Genomic DNA, 23,018 nt, shown 5'->3' on the forward strand with positions numbered 1-23,018 from the left:
CAGGCGCCAGAATGTGGCGACTAGGGGCACAATAACTTCATTTGAAGCCTAATTGTGACAATCAGCGATTTTCATTTCATTTTCAAGTGAAAGTGGCTTTTAATTCCAAGTTTATTCCGCCAGCTGTGGTGGTGGGACTTGAATCTTTGTCCGCAGAAACAGTAGCCTGGGCTGCTGGCTCTCACAGAAACAGTAGCCCTGGCTGCTGGCTCCCGCAGAAACAGTAGCCCGGGCTGCTGGCTCCCGCAGAAACAGTAGCCTGGGCTGCTGGCTCTCACACAAACAGTAGCCCGGGCTGCTGGCTACCGCAGAAACAGTAGCCCGGGCTGCTGGCTCCCACAGAAACAGTAGCCCGGGCTGCTGGCTCCCACAGAAACAGTAGCCCGGGCTGCTGGCTCCCGCAGAAACAGTAGCCCTGGGCTGCTGGCTCCCGCAGAAACAGTAGCCCTGGCTGCTGGCTCCCACAGAAACAGTAGCCCGGGCTGCTGGCTCCCACAGAAACAGTAGCCCGGGCTGCTGGCTCCCACAGAATCAGTAGCCTGGGCTGCTGGCTCCCGCAGAAACAGTAGCCTGGGCTGCTGGCTCCCACAGAAACAGTAGCCCGGGCTGCTGGCTCCCGCAGAAACAGTAGCCCGGGCTGCTGGCTCCCGCAGAAACAGTAGCCCGGGCTGCTGGCTCCCACAGAAACAGTAGCCCTGGCTGCTGGCTCCCACAGAAACAGTAGCCCGGGCTGCTGGCTCCCACAGAAACAGTAGCCTGGGCTGCTGGCTCCCGCAGAAACAGTAGCCCGGGCTGCTGGCTCCCGCAGAAACAGTAGCCCGGGCTGCTGGCTCGCACAGAAACAGTAGCCCGGGCTGCTGGCTCCCGCAGAAACAGTAGCCTGGGCTGCTGGCTCCCGCAGAAACAGTAGCCTGGGCTGCTGGCTCCCACAGAAACAGTAGCCCTGGGCTGCTGGCTCCCGCAGAAACAGTAGCCTGGGCTGCTGGCTCCCGCAGAAACAGTAGCCTGGGCTGCTGGCTCCCACAGAAACAATAGCCCGGGCTGCTGGCTCCCGCAGAAACAGTAGCCCGGGCTGCTGGCTCCCGCAGAAACAGTAGCCCGGGCTGCTGGCTCCCGCAGAAACAGTAGCCTGGGCTGCTGGCTCCCGCAGAAACAGTAGCCCGGGCTGCTGGCTCCCACAGAAACAGTAGCCTGGGCTGCTGGCTCCCACAGAAACAGTAGCCCGGGCTGCTGGCTCGCACAGAAACAGTAGCCCGGGCTGCTGGCTCCCGCAGAAACAGTAGCCCGGGCTGCTGGCTCCCGCAGAAACAGTAGCCCGACTGCTGCTGGCTCCCGCAGAAACAGTAGCCTGGGCTGCTGGCTCCCACAGAAACAGTAGCCCGGGCTGCTGGCTCCCGCAGAAACAGTAGCCCGGGCTGCTGGCTCCCGCAGAAACAGTAGCCCGGGCTGCTGGCTCTCACAGAAACAGTAGCCCGGGCTGCTGGCTCGCACAGAAACAGTAGCCCGGGCTGCTGGCTCCACAGAAACAGTAGCCCGGGCTGCTGGCTCCCACAGAAACAGTAGCCTGGGCTGCTGGCTCCCGCAGAAACAGTAGCCCTGGGCTGCTGGCTCCCACAGAAACAGTAGCCTGGGCTGCTGGCTCCCACAGAAACAGTAGCCCGGGCTGCTGGCTCCCACAGAAACAGTAGCCTGGGCTGCTGGCTCCCACAGAAACAGTAGCCCGGGCTGCTGGCTCTCACAGAAACAGTAGCCTGGGCTGCTGGCTCCCGCAGAAACAGTAGCCTGGGCTGCTGGCTCCCACAGAAACAGTAGCCCGGGCTGCTGGCTCCCACAGAAACAGTAGCCCTGGCTGCTGGCTCCCGCAGAAACAGTAGCCCTGGCTGCTGGCTCCCACAGAAACAGTAGCCCTGGCTGCTGGCTCCCACAGAAACAGTAGCCTGGGCTGCTGGCTCCCGCAGAAACAGTAGCCCGGGCTGCTGGCTCCCACAGAAACAGTAGCCCGGGCTGCTGGCTCCCACAGAAACAGTAGCCCGGGCTGCTGGCTCCCGCAGAAACAGTAGCCTGGGCTGCTGGCTCCCGCAGAAACAGTAGCCCGGGCTGCTGGCTCTCACAGAAACAGTAGCCCGGGCTGCAGGCTCCCACAGAAACAGTAGCCCGGGCTGCTGGCTCTCACAGAAACAGTAGCCCGGGCTGCAGGCTCCCACAGAAACAGTAGCCCGGGCTGCTGGCTCCCGCAGAAACAGTAGCCCGGGCTGCTGGCTCCCGCAGAAACAGTAGCCCTGGGCTGCTGGCTCCCGCAGAAACAGTAGCCTGGGCTGCTGGCTCCCGCAGAAACAGTAGCCCGGGCTGCTGGCTCCCACAGAAACAGTAGCCTGGGCTGCTGGCTCCCGCAGAAACAGTAGCCTGGCTGCTGGCTCCCGCAGAAACAGTAGCTGGGGCTGCTGGCTCCCACAGAAACAGTAGCCTGGGCTGCTGGCTCCCACAGAAACAGTAGCCCGGGCTGCTGGCTCCCGCAGAAACAGTAGCCTGGGCTGCTGGCTCCCACAGAAACAGTAGCCCGGGCTGCTGGCTCCCGCAGAAACAGTAGCCGGGGCTGCTGGCTCCCACAGAAACAGTAGCCCGGGCTGCTGGCTCCCACAGAAACAGTAGCCTGGGCTGCTGGCTCCCGCAGAAACAGTAGCCCGGGCTGCTGGCTCCCGCAGAAACAGTAGCCCGGGCTGCTGGCTCCCACAGAAACAGTAGCCTGGGCTGCTGGCTCCCGCAGAAACAGTAGCCCGGGCTGCTGGCTCCCGCAGAAACAGTAGCCCGGGCTGCTGGCTCCCGCAGAAACAGTAGCCCGACTGCTGCTGGCTCCCGCAGAAACAGTAGCCTGGGCTGCTGGCTCCCACAGAAACAGTAGCCCGGGCTGCTGGCTCCCGCAGAAACAGTAGCCCGGGCTGCTGGCTCCCGCAGAAACAGTAGCCCGGGCTGCTGGCTCCCACAGAAACAGTAGCCCGGGCTGCTGGCTCGCACAGAAACAGTAGCCCGGGCTGCTGGCTCCCACAGAAACAGTAGCCCGGGCTGCTGGCTCCCACAGAAACAGTAGCCCGGGCTGCTGGCTCCCGCAGAAACAGTAGCCTGGGCTGCTGGCTCCCGCAGAAACAGTAGCCCGGGCTGCTGGCTCTCACAGAAACAGTAGCCCGGGCTGCAGGCTCCCACAGAAACAGTAGCCCGGGCTGCTGGCTCTCACAGAAACAGTAGCCCGGGCTGCAGGCTCCCACAGAAACAGTAGCCCGGGCTGCTGGCTCCCGCAGAAACAGTAGCCCGGGCTGCTGGCTCCCGCAGAAACAGTAGCCCTGGGCTGCTGGCTCCCGCAGAAACAGTAGCCTGGGCTGCTGGCTCCCGCAGAAACAGTAGCCCGGGCTGCTGGCTCCCACAGAAACAGTAGCCTGGGCTGCTGGCTCCCGCAGAAACAGTAGCCTGGCTGCTGGCTCCCGCAGAAACAGTAGCTGGGGCTGCTGGCTCCCACAGAAACAGTAGCCTGGGCTGCTGGCTCCCACAGAAACAGTAGCCCGGGCTGCTGGCTCCCGCAGAAACAGTAGCCTGGGCTGCTGGCTCCCACAGAAACAGTAGCCCGGGCTGCTGGCTCCCGCAGAAACAGTAGCTGGGGCTGCTGGCTCCCACAGAAACAGTAGCCCGGGCTGCTGGCTCCCACAGAAACAGTAGCCTGGGCTGCTGGCTCCCGCAGAAACAGTAGCCCGGGCTGCTGGCTCCCGCAGAAACAGTAGCCCGGGCTGCTGGCTCCCACAGAAACAGTAGCCTGGGCTGCTGGCTCCCGCAGAAACAGTAGCCCGGGCTGCTGGCTCCCGCAGAAACAGTAGCCCGGGCTGCTGGCTCCCGCAGAAACAGTAGCCCGACTGCTGCTGGCTCCCGCAGAAACAGTAGCCTGGGCTGCTGGCTCCCACAGAAACAGTAGCCCGGGCTGCTGGCTCCCGCAGAAACAGTAGCCCGGGCTGCTGGCTCCCGCAGAAACAGTAGCCCGGGCTGCTGGCTCCCACAGAAACAGTAGCCCGGGCTGCTGGCTCGCACAGAAACAGTAGCCCGGGCTGCTGGCTCCCACAGAAACAGTAGCCCGGGCTGCTGGCTCCCACAGAAACAGTAGCCTGGGCTGCTGGCTCCCGCAGAAACAGTAGCCCTGGGCTGCTGGCTCCCACAGAAACAGTAGCCTGGGCTGCTGGCTCCCACAGAAACAGTAGCCCGGGCTGCTGGCTCCCACAGAAACAGTAGCCCGGGCTGCTGGCTCCCACAGAAACAGTAGCCCGGGCTGCTGGCTCCCGCAGAAACAGTAGCCCGGGCTGCTGGCTCCCGCAGAAACAGTAGCCTGGGCTTCTGGCTCCCACAGAAACAGTAGCCTGGGCTGCTGGCTCCCGCAGAAACAGTAGCCCGGGCTGCTGGCTCCCACAGAAACAGTAGCCCGGGCTGCTGGCTCCCGCAGAAACAGTAGCCCGGGCTGTTGGCTCTCACTGATGCTGCCACTGTGACATTGTCTCCCCACATTTCAATGATACAGTTCACGGGGGATCCAGATTAAAACATGAGGTGGAAAGGAGCAGATCTGCTGATGGGGTGCGATGAAGAGGGGAGGTAGGTGGGTTGTGTGGAGCAAAACACCAGCATGGACTTGTTGGGCTGAATGGCCAGTTTCGCTGCAAGAGAATACTCACCGGGGAGGGGCGGGAAGGGGGAAGAGCGAGAATGGGAATAATTGCACAGCACAGGCTTGATGGGCTGAATGGCCTCCTTCTATACACCATGATTGGAGTCAAGCCCAATGGCTCAGCGTTGGGTAAATGCCGGCGTGGATCTCACCCAAAGTGCCAACAAGAAACATTCTGCCAAACACGACCAAAATTCCACTTAGAAATGTTCCCACTAAGCCGTGCACAGGAAGAACGCTGCCCAGAACACAATTTCTCTAGACGGGGGTCTGACTACAGCTTTGTTTAATGACAACATCACTTCCATCCATTTATATTTCATCCGCCTCGAGATATAGGCCAATTTTTATCAACCGTCTTCCTGAACTGTCCCGCCAGCAGCATTGAGTAATTGAATTAAATCTCTGCTGGTCCACAATAATTCCCAAGAATCCCAATGCCGGAATCTTTACTCACTCGTTGGCGGTTCCCTTCTGTCCACAGAATTGGCCGTGGCTATCTGTCGGATACACCACTTTCCTGGGATCTCCATGGACCCAAGCTGTAAACAAATGAAACACACTCGGTTAACTGATATTTCCCCATCACGTGAAAAGCCAATTTGAAAATGAAGGCCTCTGATCCCACATTGCCCTTCGCATCAATGAAATCATTCCCAATGGATTAGAGTCACACAGCCACATACAGACCACCTTCACAACCAAGACAGGAACAAAGAATTCTTCACTTTCTTTCAGCCAGAGAATAGACATATCTGAATTGGGTTTCTCCTTCTGAAACATTCTGCTGGAGGTTTGTTACAGTCTGCTCAGAAAGCCTGGATTTTGCTGTGGAAACGTGCGTGTTGCAGTCATGGAGCTATGGATAGTGATGGCGGAGACTCCAACATTTCCATCACATATCTGATGGCTAATCTCTCCTCCTTTTACTAGCTGCGATTGGCATGTGTTGGAGGTTATTCACAGTTTGATTCTCATGTTTGACTGCTGTGTAATATGCCTTTAAGGAATAGCAGCATGACATCACTAGAAGGGAAGCATGTTGCGCGATCTAGTCTTAGTTTCGCTTTTGCTTTGAGCAGAGCACACACACAAACACAGCTCTGATGTCCAAAACTTTATTCCGATATATAACTGTTCCCATGTGCCTTGCCTTAGTAAACAAACCAACAACGTATTTACCAATCCCCTTCGAGCGATTGGTGCCTTTATATAAATATAACATTACATGGTGTTCAACGATGGTCAAAGCCCTGGGAGCCTAAAATTGTGCCACATGCCAGAGTATGGCCTTGATTTACATAGAATTTACAGTGCAGAAGGAGGCCGTTCAGCCCATTGAGTCTGCACCGGCTTTTGGAAAGAGCACCCTACCCCCTACCCAAGGTCAACACCTCCACCCTATCCCCATAACCCAGTAATCCCACCCAACACTAAGAGCAATTTTGGACACTAAGGGCAATTTATCATGGCCAATCCACCTAACCCGCACATCTTTGGACTGTGGGAGGAAACCGGAGCACCCGGAGGAAACCCACGCACACACGGGGAGGATGTGCAGACTCCGCACAGACAGTGGCCCAAGCCGGAATCGAACCTGGGACCCTGGAGCTGTGAAGCGATTGTGCTATCCACAATGCTACCGTGCTGCAGTGTCGCAGCAATGGAGAGTGTTGAGAAGAAAAGCTTTGAAGACGCAGCGCTGGGCCAGTGCTGAATAATCAGCTGGTAAGCAGACGGACCCATCATGGTGAGATTCCAGTGCAGAACCTGCCAGTTCAGTGAGTGGGACCGTGCACCGTGAGGACCAGCCCCGAGTTAACTCCGTCAGGAAAGGTATGACAATTATCCATAGAGCCCCCTACAGTGCAGAAGGAGACCAGTTGATATCCGACCAAGTAAAAGAACGCTCTACCTGGCCCCACTCCCCGACTATCCCCTAACCGTGTGCATTTATCATGGCCAATCCACCTAACATGCATATATTTGGACTGTGGGAGGAAACCGGAGCACCCGGAGGAAACCCACGCAGACACGGGGAGAACGTGCAGACTCCGCACAGACAGTCACCCAAGGTTGGAATTGAGCCTGGGTGCTTGGTGCTGTAAGGCAGCAGTGCTAACCATTGTGCCTCCCGGACATACCTGGTGTGGACCGGATCGATAACGAGCGATTGGATCAGAGAAGGCTGCAATTATAACAGATGGCCCTGTATCTAAGGAAGGATGTACTGGCCTTGGCAAGGGTCCAGAGGAGGTTCACAAGAATCATCCCTGGAATGAAGAGCTTGTCGTATCTGGGTCTGTACTCGTTGGAGTTTAGAAGGATGAGAGAGAATCTATATCCCCTATGCCCTCTGGTGACTGATCCCTCAACCCTGAGAAAGAGTGGCTGTCCATCCACTCTATCCATGCCCCTCATAATCTTGTAGACGTCTATCAGGTTGCCCCTCAACCTCCGTCTTTCTAATGAAAACAGTCCGAGTCTATTCAGCCTCTCCACATAGCTAACACCCTCCTGACCAGGCAACATCCTGGTCAACCTCCTCTGCACCCTCTCCAAAGCCTCCACATCCTTCTGGTAGTGTGGCGACCAGAATTGTGCGCAATATTCCAAGTGCGGCCTTACCAAGGTTCTGTACAGCTGCAGCATGACTTGCCAGTTTTTATACTCGATGCCCCGTCCAATGAAGGCAAGCATTCCGTCTGCTTTCTTGACGACCTTGTCCACTTGTCTGCCACTTTCAAAAATCTGTGGACATGCACGCCCAGGTCTCTCTGACTTTCTAAATTCATAAGAGTTTTGCAATTTACGGTATATTTCCCCTCTATGTTAGACCGACCAAAATGCATTACCTCACATTTGTCCTGATTAAACTCTATTTGCCATTTCTCACCCAAGTGTCCAACCTATCTATGTCCTGCTGTATCCTCTGACAACCTTTAACACAATCTGCCACTCCACCAACCTTGGTGTCATCCGCAAATTTACTCATCAGCTACAATTTCCTCCAAATTGTTTATTTATATTACTAACAACAGAGGTCCCAGCACAGATTCCTGTGGAACCCCACTAGTCACGACCTTCCATTCAGAAAAACACCCTTCCACTGCTACCCTCTGCCTTCTGTGACCGAGCCAGTTCTGTATCCACCTTGCCACCTCACCTATGATTCCATGTGACTTCACCATTTGTACCAGTCTGCCATGAGGCACCTTGTCAAAGGCTTTACTGAAGTCCATGTAAATAACATCCATCGCCCTCCCCTCATCAATCATCTTTCTCACCTCCTCAAAAAACTTGATCAAGTTAGTGAGGCATGACCTCCCCTTCACAGAACCATACTGTCTATCGCTAATGAGTCCATTTGTTTCCAAATGGGTATAAATCCTGTCCCTGAGAATTCTCTCCAATAATTTACCTACTGCCGACGTGAGGCTCACCGGCCTATAGTTTCCAGGATTATCTCTGCTACCTTTCTTAAACAGCGGTACCACATTAGCTATTCTCCAATCCTCTGGGATCTCACCTGTAGCCAATGAGGATACAAAGATGTCAGTCAAGGCTCCAGCAATTTATCCCTCGCTTCCCTCAGTATTCTGGGATAAATCCCATCTGGCCCTGGAAACCTATCTACCTTTGTGTCTTTTAAAAGACCCAACACCTCCTGCTTTTTGATGTCAACATGACCCAGACTGTCCACACACCCTACCCAAGAATCATCTTCCACGAAATCCCTTTCTTTGGTGAACACTGATGCAAAGTACTAATTTAGTACCTTGCCCATTTCCTCTGGCTCAACACGTAGATTGGAGAGTTGGGCAGAGAAATGGCAGATGGAGTTCAATCCAGGCAAATGCGAGCTGATGCATTTTGGAAGATCTAATTCAAGAGCGGACTATATGGTCAATGGAAGGGTCTTGGGGAAAATTGATGTGCAGAGAGATCTGGGAGTTCATGTCCATTGTACCCTGAAGGTGGCAACGCAGGTCGATAGAGTGGTCAAGAAGGCATACAGCATGCTTGCCTTCATCGACGGGTTATTGAGTACAAGAGTCGGCAGGTCATGTTACAGTTGTATAGGGCTTTGGTTAGGCCACATTTGGAATACTGCATGCAGTTCTGGTCGCCACATTACCAGAAGGATGTGGATGCTTTAGAGAGGGTGCAGAGGAGGTTCACCAGGATGTTGCCTGGTATGGAGGGTGCTAGCTATGAAGAAAGGTTGAGTAGATTAGGATTGTTTTAGTTGGAAAGACGGAGGTTGAGGGGGGACCTGATTGAGGTCTACAAAATTATGAGAGGTATGGACAGGGTGGACAGCAACAAGCTTTTCCCAAGAGTGGGGGTGTCAGTTACAAGCGGTCACGATTTCAAGGTGAGAGGGGGAAAGTTTAAGGGAGATATGCGTGGAAAGTTTTTTACGCAGAGGGTGGTGGGTGCCTGGAACGCTTTACCAGTGGAGGTGGTAGAGGCGGGCACGATAGCATCATTTAAGAGGCATCTAGACAGGTATATGAATGGGCGGGAACAGAGGGAAGTAGACCTTGGAAAATAGGAGACAGGTTTAGATAAAGGATCAGCGCAGGCTGGGAGGGCCGAAGGGCCTGTTCCTGTGCTGTAATTTTCTTTGTTCTTTGTTCTTTGTTCACTGTCCTTAAGTGGTCCAATCCAATTTCCCTGCCCACCCATCCCAGGTGTTCGCGAAGAAAGACCATCAGAAGAAAATTGTCCGAAACATGCTTGTGGAGAGGAGAGTGAGACCAGGATGCTTTTGGAATCTCTAAAAGTGACCAATTGTCTCCCTCCTGGGTCACCCAGGTCTGGAAATCTGAGTGTACATTCTTCTCAACATCATTTCTTCAATCTTTGATTTTCGTACAGTATATTTTAGCCTGGCGTTGAGTTCTAAAACATCACAGCACGTACCCAGGCTAATTTGTGTGCATAACCAGTTTAATTGCCCAATTAAGCTTCTTAATTGATTTGCTCCATCCTTAGTTGTAAAGTTGTCCTTTTGTGTGAAAATCTGATCCGATTTATCAGGATCTGCTTAATACTCTCTCGGTAAGATGTTGACTCAAGTTTATTCCCAACTTAGTCAGTCTAATGTCCAGTCCTCTCTCCGTAACATCTCCAGGAGCACAAGTTCCAATCTTGAATTCCTTTATAATTTTATCCATTACAAATGTTTCAAATGTCGTAGATCCTCCACAACAGGAAATCATCTGTGCTCATTGGGAAAATCCCTGCTAGCTTCCCTTTGTAGTTCCAATAAACATTGCTGGATTTGCTTTTAGCTGAAGACAACCAGCTGTTAGTAGGGCGGACCTGACTGAAAATACCAGACCCTGGATGCCTCGTTTAGCCCACAAACACAGGCTCAGCTTCCATAATTCCCCCTCTTTACCCCCCGCTTCTTTTGGAGACTTTCTGTTGCTACAACATTCAGATTATCATAGAATTTACAGTGCAGAAGGAGGCCACTCGGCCCATCGAGTCTGCACCGGCTATTGGAAAGAGCACCTTACCCGAGGTCAACACCTCCACCCTATCCCCATAACCCAGTAACCCCACCTAACACTAAGGGCAATTTATCATGGCCAATCCACCTAACCTGCACATCTTTGGACTGTGGGAGGAAACCGGAGCACCCGGAGGAAACCCACGCAGACACGGGGAGGATGTGCAGACTCCACACAGACAGTGACCCAAGCCAGAATCGAACCTGGGACCCTGGAGCTGTGAAGCAATTGTGCTATCCACAATGCTACCGTGCTGCCCTTGTTCACACATATTTCTGAATTCCTCATTTAGTAAAACCTCCCCCATTGTCCATTGAGAATTTAGCTGGTACCCCCAGCCTCGTCTTTATTCCTCTTTCCATTATTTGATTGATAATTGCTTTGTTGTCTTTGCTGTAAATGACGGCTGACAGACTCCCTGGGTGCACGGCATTCAAATCTTCGTTCCAAAATTTAGAGGAGTGAGCTCCATCGCTACGGTTTCACTAACGTCTCCCGCCAATCAAAGACGTGCTACAGGTCGCGAGGATAGTCTCCTGTACCTTTTACAAATATCTCGAGGGGCTGGATTCTCCTTCCCGCCGCACCGGTTTTTCTGGTGCGTCGCGGCCCCACCGGTAGCGGGATTCTCCGTCCCGGCAGGCAGCCAATGGGGATTCCCATTGTGGGCACCCCCACGCCGTCGGGAAATCCACGGGCGTGAGTGCGCTGCTGGCGATGGAGAATCCAGCCCGTTCTCACAAGTATCGTCCAGAAATCATTCCTCATGCAGTAGCCCGGCCTCCTTTAAACACAATCTTCAATCTATGGCCAAGGGGGAAATGTGCAAATTGGTGACGTAGTTTGGTAATAATGAGCTTCTTCGCCTATAAATCCCTATCCCTCCCATTAACATCTCTTTAACATTCTGCCCAGAGATGACAGGTTTTAAGGGAATTCAACAATGGCCCAACTCTGTAAATTACAAATCTACAGATCTCCCATTTTTCACGCTTCATGTTCAAAATCATTTGGGCCATTTTTATTTTTTTTTAAAGTTTATTTATTGAGATTTTACATCTTAAAGAATTCCACAACAAAGTTACAAAATAAAACGTCCCCATGAACAGAAAGAAGAAAAGCAGCAGCTTAATATAGACGGGTACAGAGTGGAACAGGAGAGTGACATTAAAATCGGCTCAATCGAATCATTGGGCAGGATTAGGACCAGGTACGGCCCTGCCAGAGACCAGGGACAGACAGGATAAAGTCAGAAAAGCATGACAAAACGATGCACCCCCTCCTTCACCCACAGGCCCACAAAACCTCACGATGGGTCTCCTGCACCATGGTTGGGTGCGCACCAACACGTCCCAGACTGCCAAAGGCACCATCGACCAATCACAGCCTCCTCTCCTTGGATATCTAAATTCTAAATGTTTAAACGGCGTTCAAAGCCGTGGTTTCTTGATTCAGGTCTTTCTCAACCAGACAAGCAAACCACAGACATGCACCGAGCAGTTTGTATTGAAGGTCTACAAAATCTACAAAGGTCAAACACAACACAACAACGGAATGAAGAGCCAAAGATCCCGAAAAGACATTGGGCTGGATTCTCCGCTGGCGAGATTCTCCACGCCCGGGGGTTTCCCAGCGGTATGGGCCTGCCCACAATAGGAAACCCCATTGGCCGGCTGGTGGGACGGAGACTCCGCTGCCAGCCGGGGGGTAGAATCCCGCTGCCGGCCGGGGCCTGGGGACGGAGAATCCCGCTGCCGGCCGGGACCGGGGGACAGAGAATCCCGCTGCCAGCTGGGGGGGAGAATCCCGCTGCCAGCCGGGACGGAGACTCCGCTGCCAGCCGGGACCGTGGGACGGAGAATCCCGCTGCAGGCCGGGACCGGGGGACGGAGAATCCCGCTGCCAGCCGGGACCGCGGGACGGAGAATCCCGCTACCAGCCGGGACGGAGAATCCCGCTGCTGGCCGGGACCGCGGGACGGAGAATCCCGCTGCCGGCCGGGACCGGGGGACAGAGAATCCCGCTGCCAGCTGGGGGGGAGAATCCCGCTGCCAGCCGGGACGGAGACTCCGCTGCCAGCCGGGACCGTGGGACGGAGAATCCCGCTGCCAGCCGGGACCGGGGGACGGAGAATCCCGCTGCCAGCCGGGACCGGGGGACGGAGAATCCCGCTGCCAGCCGGGACGGAGACTCCGCTGCCAGCCGGGACCGTGGGACGGAGAATCCCGCTGCCAACCGGGACCGGGGGACGGAGAATCCCGCTGCCAGCCGGGACCGGGGGACGGAGAATCCCGCTGCTGTGACCGGATGGAGAATCCCGCTGCCCTGACCGGACGGAGAATCCCGCTGCCCTGACCGGACGGAGAATCCCGCTGCCCTGACCAGACGGAGAATCCCGCTGCCGTGACCGGACGGAGAATCCCGCTGCCGTGACCGGTTGAGAATCCCGCTGCCGGCCGGGACCGGGGGACGGAGAATCCCGCTGCCGTGACCGGACGGAGAATCCCGCTGCCGTGACCGGTTGAGAATCCCGCTGCCGGCCGGGACCGGGGGACGGAGAATCCCGCTGCCGGCCGGGACCGGGGGACGGAGAATCCCGCTGCCGGCCGGGACCGGGGGACGGAGAATCCCGCTGCCAGCCGGGACCAGGGGACGGAGAATCCCGCTGCCAGCCGGGACCGGGGGGGGGGGAGAATCCCGCTGCCAGCCAGGACCGGGGGGGGAGAATCCCGCTGCTGGCCGGGACCGCGGGACGGAGAATCCCGCTGCCGGCCGGGACCGGGGGGGAGAATCCCGCTGCCAGCCGGGACCGGGGGGGAGAATCCCGCTGCCGGCTGGGACCGGGGGGACGGAGAATCCCGCTGCCAGCCGGGACCGGGGGGGGAGAATCCCACTGCCAGCCGGGACCGGGGGACGGAGAATCCCGCTGCCAGCCGGGACCGGGGGGGGAGAATCCCACTGCCAGCCGGGACCGGGGGACGGAGAATCCCGCTGCCAGCCGGGACTGTGGGACGGAGAATCCCGCTGCCAGCCGGGGGACGGAGAATCCCGCTGCCAGCCGGGGGACGGAGAATCCCGCTGCCAGCCGGGACTGTGGGACGGAGAATCCCGCTGCCAGCCGGGGGACGGAGAATCCCGCTGCCAGCCGGGGGACGGAGAATCCCGCTGCCAGCCAGGGGGGACGGAGAATCCCGCTGCCAGCCGGGACCGGGGGACGGAGAATCCCGCTGCCGGCCGGGGGGGGAGAATCCCGCTGCCAGCCGGGGGGGAGAATCCCGCTGCCAGCCGGGGGACGGAGAATCCCGCTGCCAGCCGGGACCGGGGGACGGAGAATCCCGCTGCCAGCCGGGACCGGGACGGAGAATCCCGCTGCCAGCCGGGGGACGGAGAATCCCGCTGCCAGCCAGGGGGGAGAATCCCGCTGCCAGCCGGGGGACGGAGAATCCCGCTGCCAGCCGGGGGACGGAGAATCCCGCTGCCGGCCGGGGGGGAGAATCCCGCTGCCAGCCGGGGGGGAGAATCCCGCTGCCAGCCGGGGGACGGAGAATCCCGCTGCCAGCCGGGGGACGGAGAATCCCGCTGCCGGCCAGGGGGGAGAATCCCGCTGCCAGCCGGGGGGGAGAATCCCGCTGCCAGCCGGGGGACGGAGAATCCCGCTGCCGGCCGGGACCGGGGGGGAGAATCCCGCTGCCAGCCGGGGGACGGAGAATCCCGCTGCCAGCCGGGGGGAGAATCCCGCTGCCGGCCGGGGGGGGGGGGGAGAATCCCGCTGCCGGCCGGGGGGGGGGGAGAATCCCGCTGCCGGCCGGGGGGGGGGGGGGAGAATCCCGCTGCCAGCCGGGGGGGAGAATCCCGCTGCCAGCTGGGGGACGGAGATTCCCGCTGCCGGCCGGGGGGGAGAATCCCGCTGCCGGCCGGCCGGGGAGAATCCCGCTGCCAGCTGGGGGACGGAGAATCCCGCTGCCAGCCGGGACCGGGGGACGGAGAATCCCGCTGCCGGCCGGGACCGGGGGACGGAGAATCCCGCTGCCAGCCGGGGGACGGAGAATCCCTCTGCCAGCCGGGGGACGGAGAATCCCGCTGCCGGCCGGGACCGGGGGACGGAGAATCCCGCTGCCAGCCGGGGGACGGAGAATCCCGCTGCCAGCCGGGACCGGGGGACGGAGAATCCCGCTGCCAGCCGGGACCGGGGGACGGAGAATCCTGCTGCCAGCCGGGACCGGGGGACGGAGAATCCCGCTGCCAGCCGGGGGGACGGAGAATCCCGCTGCCAGCCGGGGGACGGAGAATCCCGCTGCCAGCCGGGGGACGGAGAATCCCGCTGCCAGCCGGGACCAGGGGACGGAGAATCCCGCTGCCAGCCGGGGGGGAGAATCCCGCTGCCAGCCGGGGAACGGAGAATCCCGCTGCCAGCCGGGACCGGGGGACGGAGAATCCCGCTGCCAGCCGGGACCGGGACGGAGAATCCCGCCCATGGACTACATTGGAACACTGGCTCCGAATCAGGTTAAACTTCCGCATTCATCAACTGGAGTTCATGTATTTCCTTTTCTTCCCTTTTCTTTCCATGTACTGAATGATCTGTTGAGCTGCTCGCAGAAAAATACTTTTCACTGTCCCTCGGTACACGTGACAATAAACAAATCCTAATCCAAATCTTGCTCTCCTCCCCACACAGCATTCGCACATTCGGTAGGAACGACCTTTGTCATCTGCTGATGGAGCCCCGATAATCAGCTCCTTAATTGATCAGAAACATGACTGGGATTAAAGTGCTTGTTTAAACCTGTGCCGGGATTCTCCGCTATCCGGTGGGGCGGGCCGTACATGCGCCAAGGAGTGGCGTGAACCACTCCGGCGTGGAGCCGCCCGGGAGTTGCGGAATCCTCCACACCTTCAGGGGTTATGCCTGCGCTGACGGACTTGGCACTGCGCCAACCGGCGCCGAAGGGCCTCCGCCAGCCTGCCGCAAGTTGGCACATGCGCGGGAGCGCCAGCGTGTTCTGGTGCCATCCCAGCACATGCGCTGGGGGGGGTTCTTCTCCGCGCCGGCCATGGCGGAGGTTGACGGCAGCCGGCGCGGAGGGAAGAGTACCCCCATGGCACAGGCCCACCCATGGATTGGGGGGCACGATCACGGGCCAGGCCACCGTGGGGGCACCCCCCCCCGGGGCCAGATCCCCCCGTGCCCCCCCCTCCCCGAGTTCTCTGCAGGCCGCCCGTAGAGCCAGGACCCGCTGGTACGGACCTGGTTTGATTTACACTGGCGGGTCCGGCCGAAAACGGGCGGCCACTCGGCCCATTGCGGGGCGGAGAATCGCCGGGGGGGGGGGGGGGGGCTGCTGCCAACAGCCACTGACTGACGCAGCGCAATTCCCACCCCCACCAAAACCGGAGAATTCGGCAGCTGGCGGGGGCGGGATTCACGCCGCCCGCCCGCCCCCCCCCCTGCCCCCCGGCGATTCTCCGGCCCGGCGGGGGTCGGAGTATCCCGCCCCTGGTTTTGCAGACAGTTCTCCCCGGCCAATGTTTATCTCTCAATAAAGAAAAAGCAGATTCTGATCATTATGAGAGCTAGCGGTACACAAATTGGCTGTTGTGTTTCCTGCAATAAAACAGTGACTTCAAAAAGAACGTCATTGGCTGTGAAGTACCTTTGGACATCCCGAGGTTGTGAAAAGTGCTCCAAAGACGCAAGTCTTTTTATAAAGATCCTTGCATCTTGCTTTCCCTCTATTCATGTCATCCTCACCCTAAGAAGGGAGAACAATGAAATATGGGCATGAAAGGATGGAGCACAGAAAGTATCTTGCAGGGAGAGACGCAGCCTGTGAGCTGTGAAATGTTGATTGCTGCATTGGCCAGATAGTCACTAATGAATATACTCTGAGTGTAAAAACCATTAAAGCACGTCGGAGATTATTAACAGGGCTTTTTACGAAATATTTCTGATGTGCATCCATTAGCGATGATGTCCCAAACGCTGCTGGAATATGATTTAACAGATTACAGGAGACAGCAAGCATCATTATACTACTTACCACAGTGCTATCTACTGCAGGCCCTGTCACTCGTCTCGATTAATGCCGTCAGAGTTTGTGAGCCGGTTGCTTTGTGAGCCTCGGTTTCTCTGTGTTGCACAGTTACGGTTTTGTGCTGTGTTGAGAGTTTCACCTCGCTCAAGTTTTGCCTGCGGTGTGGAGCTGTGGGTAGCACTCTGATCTGGATGGCAGAGGGTGGTGGGCTTACATCCAATTCCAGAGACAGAGCTCAAAAATCTGAGCCGATGTTGGCAGTGCCAACACTGAGGCAGTGCCACATTGTCATGGATACTGCCTTTTGGGCGAGGTGTTAAACAGGAGGGTGCTCTTTCGAAGAGTCGGTTGTTATGGGCCTAGTTTAGAAAACACCAAAGTATATTATGGAGTTCACCTGACCTCTAACTGTTTATTGATTTTGGTTACGATGAGCACAAGAGCTGGCCTTTCAGCTGTTATTCAACAGAGGTCTCACGCCCTTTTAATCAAAAAACAAGTTTTATTCTACGAGTTTAGTTAACATTTGTATAAAAACACACAATAAGAATTATTATCAACACAGTAATCTATGTATAACCCATCATGAATTCCCCCTCAACTGTTCCAATTCAATACCAAAATCCCATAAACCAGAAATCCCCTTTTACCAAAACAGCAGATAGCTATACTCATTGGGTTTCTTCCTTGGAATAACTCTTTCAAATTGAAAATAGAGAGACTGGCCAAACTACTTCTCTGTCTGAGTCTACAGCAGCCAAATGTGAAAACTCACAGATCCACAGTCCAGTTCCACCCACACAATGACATCACTGAAGCCATGTGATAAGACGAAAACATTTCTTAAAGGGACAGTCCCATGACACGGTGCAGACTCGACGGGCTGAATAGCCTCCTTCTGCACTGTAGGGTTTCTGCAATTCCATACTCCCTGGAGTTTGGAAGGATGAGACGCGAATTCATTGAAATCGGAGAGGGTTTGACACGGTAGATGCTGAGAGGCTGTCCCCATCTCGCCCTCCCACTAGCCCCCCATCCCGGCTGGAGGGTCGGGAAATAAAGACCCAGTCTCAGTTAAATGGGACGGCCAATTTGGCCGGAGATAAGGAGAAATCTCTTCACTCAAAGGGTCGCCAATCTTTAGAATTCTCCACCTCAGAAGATTGTGGAAAAATTGAATACATTCAGTATTGAAACTGATAGATTTTTGGATACTGAGGGAATTAAGGGATGTGGGGATGAGAGATTAGAGTTCATTTATAATCAGCTATGATTGAATGGCTGAGTAGGCTTGAGGGGCTGAATGGCCCACGCCTGCTCTTATTTTCTCATAATTCTTGGGAGGATTATTTCAGACAGTGTATATATGAGTGTTCCACATGAAACAAAGCAAGTTACATTTGTGGAAGAGGTTTTATTTTGACCATGTTCACTACATGCGGTGAGCATATGGGCGCGATTTAGTGACCAGAGTCCTGTTGTGGGTGGTTTTAACGGGGTGTCTCCAGCTGGTAGCGCTGGGGATGAACCCGCTATCGAACGTGACTCTGTTATCCACAAGGAAGGCCTGAGGAGGCAGCACTTACCGTAATTTCCTGCATTGAGGGGCTCCGCTCACCAGTGCAGGAAGAGATTGGGGCGCCATTTTCAAATGGCACCCCGATCTCTCGACCCCCAACGTGCACCCCTGACCCTCCCCCACCCCACACCCCAACCTAGCTGCTGGGGGGGGGTCCTGAGCCCCCCCCCCCCCCGCATCTCACCTCATAAGGGCATGATCCCTGGCACAATCAAACTGCCATGTTGGCACCACCAGCCTGGCACATAGGCAGTGCCCCTGCCAGCCTGGCTCTGCCACCTGGGCAACCTGATGGTGCCAGAGAATCTGGAACTGGGGGTGGGGGGGGGGGGGGGGGGGGGGGGTGGGGGGGGGGGGGGGGGTCGTCCATTTAACACAGAGACGAGGAGAAATATTTTTCCCTTTGAGGGGGGTGAGTCTCTGGAGCTCTCGTCCTCAAAAGGCAGAGGAGCTGGACAGTTTCTTGACTATCAAGGGGGTGAAAGGTTATCGGGGGGGGTGGGCAGGAATGTGGGGTTGAGGTTACAGTCAGATCAGCCACGATCTTATTGACTGGGCGAGCAGGCTCGACGGGCCGAATGGCCTCCTCCTGGGTGAATCTGGGAGAACTGACTCAGGAAATATCGTCCAGCCAATAACATTGGGGACATCCAGTTAGATTTAGAAGATAAAACAATCCAGAAAGACCATCTTGGGCCATGAAAGTTGTGGCCTGTGATATTATTCGACCGCCCGGACTCTCTGCCTGTAGCATCAAACGGATCCCTATGGGAAAGCTCGTCACCCAGAGCAATTCACAGCCAATGTACCAGGACTTCAGAAAACCAGTCTTGGGCTCTTCCATTGGTGGCAACATATTCTCTTATTCTCTCACACCGAGACACTGCCTGAGATTAATTATCCCTGTTTTAGCTTTCTCTCTTCTGAGAAATATGCCCCCGGCTTGGCACGCAAACCGCAAAGATAACCACTGTGACGCCTCTGACCTGAACGCCCTTTCATCCTTCACTCTTGGGACTTCCAGACTGGGGTCAAACATAGAAAAATAGGAAGTGACAAAGTTAATTGATGAGGGAAGGGCTGTAGATGTCATATACATGGACTTCAATAAGGCGTTTGATAAAGTTTCCTATGGCATGTTGATGTAAAAAGTGAAGTCGTATGGGATTCAGGGTGTACTAGCTAGATGGATAAAGAACTGGCTGGGCAACAGGAGACAGAGAGTAGTGGTGGAAGGGAGTGTCTCAAAATGGAGAAGGGTGACTAGTGGTGTTCCACAGGGATCCGTGCTTGGACCACTGTTGTTTGTGATATACATAAATGATCTGGACGAAGGTATAAGTGGTCTGATGAGCAGGTTTGCAGATGATACTAAGATTGGTGGAGTTGCAGATAGCGAGGAGGACTGTTAGAGAATACAGAAAAATATAGATAGATTGGAGAGTAGGGCACAGAAATGGCAGATGGAGTTCAATCCAGGCAAATGCAAGGTGATGCATTTTGGAAGATCTAACTCAAAAGCAGACTATATGGTCAATGGAAGAGTCCTGGGGAAAATTGATGTGCAGAGAGATCTGGGAGTTCAGGTCCATTGTACCGTGAAGGTGGCAACGCAGGTCGATAGAGTGGTCAAGAAGGCATATAGCATGCTTGCCTTCATCGGACGGGGTCTTGAGTACAAGAGTTGGCAGATTATGTTACAGTTGTATAGGGCTTTGGTTAGGCCACATTTGGAATACTGCGTGCAGTTCTGGTCGCCACATTACCAGAAGAATGTGGATGCTTTAGAGAAGGTGCAGAGGAAGTTCACCAGGATGTTGCCTGGTATGGAGGGTGCTAGCTATGAAGAAAGGTTGAGTAGATTAGGATTGTTTTTGTTGGAAAGACGGAGGTTGAGGGGGGACCTGATTGAGGTCTACAAAATTATGAGAGGTATGGACAGGGTGGATAGCAACAAGCTTTTTCCAAGAGTGGGGGTGTCAATTACAAGGGGTCACGATTTCAAGGTGAGAGGGGGAAAGTTTAAGGGAGATGTGCGTGGAAAGTTTTTTACGCAGAGGGTGGTGGGTGCCTTGGAAAATAGGCGACAGGTTTAGATAAAGGATCTGGATCGGCGCAGGCTGGGAGGGCCGAAGGGCCTGTTCCTGTGCTGTAATTTTCTTTGTCCTTTGTTCTTTTGTTCTTTGTCTCCTCTATCTATTCCCCTGATCATCTTATAAACCTCATCATTCTTCGTTCTAATGAGAAAAGGCCTAGCACCCTCAACCTTTCCTCGTAAGACCTACTCTCCATTCCGGGCAACATCCTGGTAAATCTCCTTTGCACCTTTTCCAAAGCTTCCACATCCTTCCTAAAATGAGGCGACCAGAAATGCACACAGTACTCCAAATGTGGCCTTACCAAGGTTTTGTACAGATGCATCATCACCTCATGGCTCTTAAATTCAATACATCTGCTAATGAACGCTAGCACACCAGAGGCCTTCTTCACAGCTCTATCCACTTGAGTGGCAACTTTCAAAGATCTATGAACATAGACCCCAAGATCTCTCTGCTGCTCCACATTGCCAAGCACCCTACCGTTAACCCTGTATTCCATATTCATATTTGTCCTTCCAAAATGGACAATCTCACACTTTTCAGGGTTAAACTCCATCTGCCACTTCTCAGCCCAGCTCTGCATCCTATCTATGTCTCTTTGCAGCCGACAACAGCCCTCCTCACTATCCACAACTCCACCAATCTTCGTATCATCTGCAAATTTACTGACCCACCCTTCAACTCCCTCATCCAAGTCATTAATGAAAATCACAAACAGCAGAGGACCCAGAACTGATCCCTGCGGTACGCCACTGGTAACTGGGCTCCAGGCTGAATATTTGCCATCCACCACCACTCTCTGTCTTCTATCGGTTAGCCAGTTCGTTATCCAACTGGCCAAATTTCCCACTATCCCATGCCTCTTTACTTTCTGCATAAGCCTACCATGGGGAACCTTATCAAATGCCTTACTAAAATCCATGTACACCACATCCACTGCTTTACGTTCATCCATGTGCTTGGTCACCTCCTCAAAGAATTTAATAAGACTTGTGAAGCAAGACCTACCCCTCACAAATCCGTGCTGACTATCCCTAATCAAGCAATGCCTTTCCAGATGCTCAGAAATCCTATCCTTCAGTACCCTTTCCATTACTTTGCCTACCACCAAAGTAAGATTAACTGGCCTGTAATTCCCAGGTTATCCCTATTCCCTTTTTTGAACAGGGGCATGACATTCGCCACTCTCCAATCCCCTGGTACCACCCCTGTTGATAGCGAGGACGAAAAGATCATTGCCAACGGCTCTGCAATTTCATCTCTTGCTTCCCATAAAATCCTTGGATATATCCCGTCAGACCCGGGGGACTTGTCTATCCTCAAGTTTTTCAAAATGCCCAACACATATTCCTTCCCGACAAGTATCTCCTCGAGCTTACCAGTCTGTTTCACACTGTCCTCTCCAACAATATGGCCCCTCTCATTTGTAAATACTGAAGAAAAGTACTCGTTCAAGACCTCTCCTATCCCTTCTGACTCAATACACAATCTCCCGCTACTGCCCTTGATCGGACCCACCTCGCTCTAGTCATTCTCATATTTCTCACATATGTGTAAAAGGCCTTGGGGTTTTCCTTGATTCTACCCGCCAAAGATTTTTCATGCCCTCTCTTAGCTCTCCTAATCCATTTCTTCAGTTCCCTCCTGGCTATCTTGTATCCCTCAAGCGCCCTGTCTGAACCTTGTTTCCTCAGCCTTACATAAGTCTCCTTCTTCCTCTAAACAAGACATTCAACCTCTCTTGTCAACCATGGTTCCCTCACTCGACCATCTCTTGCCTGCCTGACAGGGACATAAATATCAAGGACACGTAGTATCTGTTCCTTGAACAAGTCCCACATTTCAATTGTGTCCTTCCCTGACAGCCTGTGTTCCCAACTTATGCACTTCAATTCTTGTCTGACAGCATTGTATTTACCCTTCCCCCAATTATAAACCTTGCCCTGTTGCACGCACCTATCCCTCTCCATTACTAAAGTGAAAGTCACAGAATTGGGGTCACTATCTCCAAAATGCTCCCCCACTAACAAATCTATCACCTGCCCTGGTTCATTACCAAGTACTAAATCCAATATGGCCTCCCCTCTGGTCGGACAATCTACATACTGTGTTAGAAAAGCTTCCTGGACACACTGCACACGCACTACCCCATCGAAACTATTTGATCTAATGAGTTTCCACTCAATGTTTGGGGAGTTGAAGTCACCCATGACTACTACCCTGTGACTTCTGCACCTTTCCAAAATCTGTTTCCCAATCTGTTCCTCCACATCTCTGCTGCTATTGGGGGGCCTATAGAAAACTCCCAACAAGGTGACTGCTCCTTTCCTATTTCTGACTTCAACCTCAGTAGGCAGATCCCCCTCGAACTGCCTTTCTGCAGCTGTTATACTATCTTTAATTAACAATGCCACCCCCCCCCCCCCCCCCCCCCACCTCTTTTACCACCCTCCCTAATCTTATTCAAACATTTATAACCAGGAACCTCCAACAACCATTTCTGCCCCTCTTCTATCCAAGTTTCCGTGATGGCCACCACATCGTAGTCCCAAGTACCGATCCATGCCTTAAGTTCACCCACCTTATTCCTAATGCTTCTTGCATTGAAGTATACACACTTCAACCCATCTCCGTGCCTGCAAGTACTCTCCTTTGTCAGTGTTACCTTCCCCACTGCATCACTACGTGCTTTGGCGTCCTGAATATTGGCTACCTTAGTCGCTGGACTACAGATCCGGTTCCCATTCCCCCGCCAAATTAGTTTAAACCCTCCCGAAGAGTACTAGAAAACCTCCCCCCCAGGATATTGGTGCCCATCTGGTTCAGATGTAACCCATCCTGCTTGTACAGGTCCCACCTTCCCCAGAATGCGCTCCAATTATCCAAATACCTGAAGCCCTCCCTCCTAAACCATTCCTGCAGCCACGTGTTCAACTGCACTCTCTCCCTATTCCTAGCCTCGCTATCACGTGGCACCGGCAACAAACCAGAGATGACAACTCTGTCTGTCCTGGCCTTTAACTCCAGCCTAACTCCCTAAACTCGTTTATTACATCCACACCCCTTTTCCTACCTACGTCGTTG

General features: G+C 54.6%; 1 protein-coding gene across 1 annotated transcript in view; it reads right to left on the minus strand.

Moving 5' to 3' along the window:
• slc44a5b (solute carrier family 44 member 5b) overlaps window positions 1-23,018 on the minus strand; it is a 436,275-nt gene that overhangs the window by 173,581 nt on the left and 239,676 nt on the right. The window contains exon 4 of the mRNA XM_038793600.1: window positions 5,154-5,238. Coding sequence (XP_038649528.1) covers window positions 5,154-5,238 — 85 coding nt within the window. The remainder of the gene's footprint in view (window positions 1-5,153; window positions 5,239-23,018) is intronic.

The sequence above is a fragment of the Scyliorhinus canicula genome, chromosome 4, assembly GCF_902713615.1.
Source record: "Scyliorhinus canicula chromosome 4, sScyCan1.1, whole genome shotgun sequence".
Classification (NCBI taxonomy): Eukaryota; Metazoa; Chordata; class Chondrichthyes; order Carcharhiniformes; family Scyliorhinidae; genus Scyliorhinus; species Scyliorhinus canicula.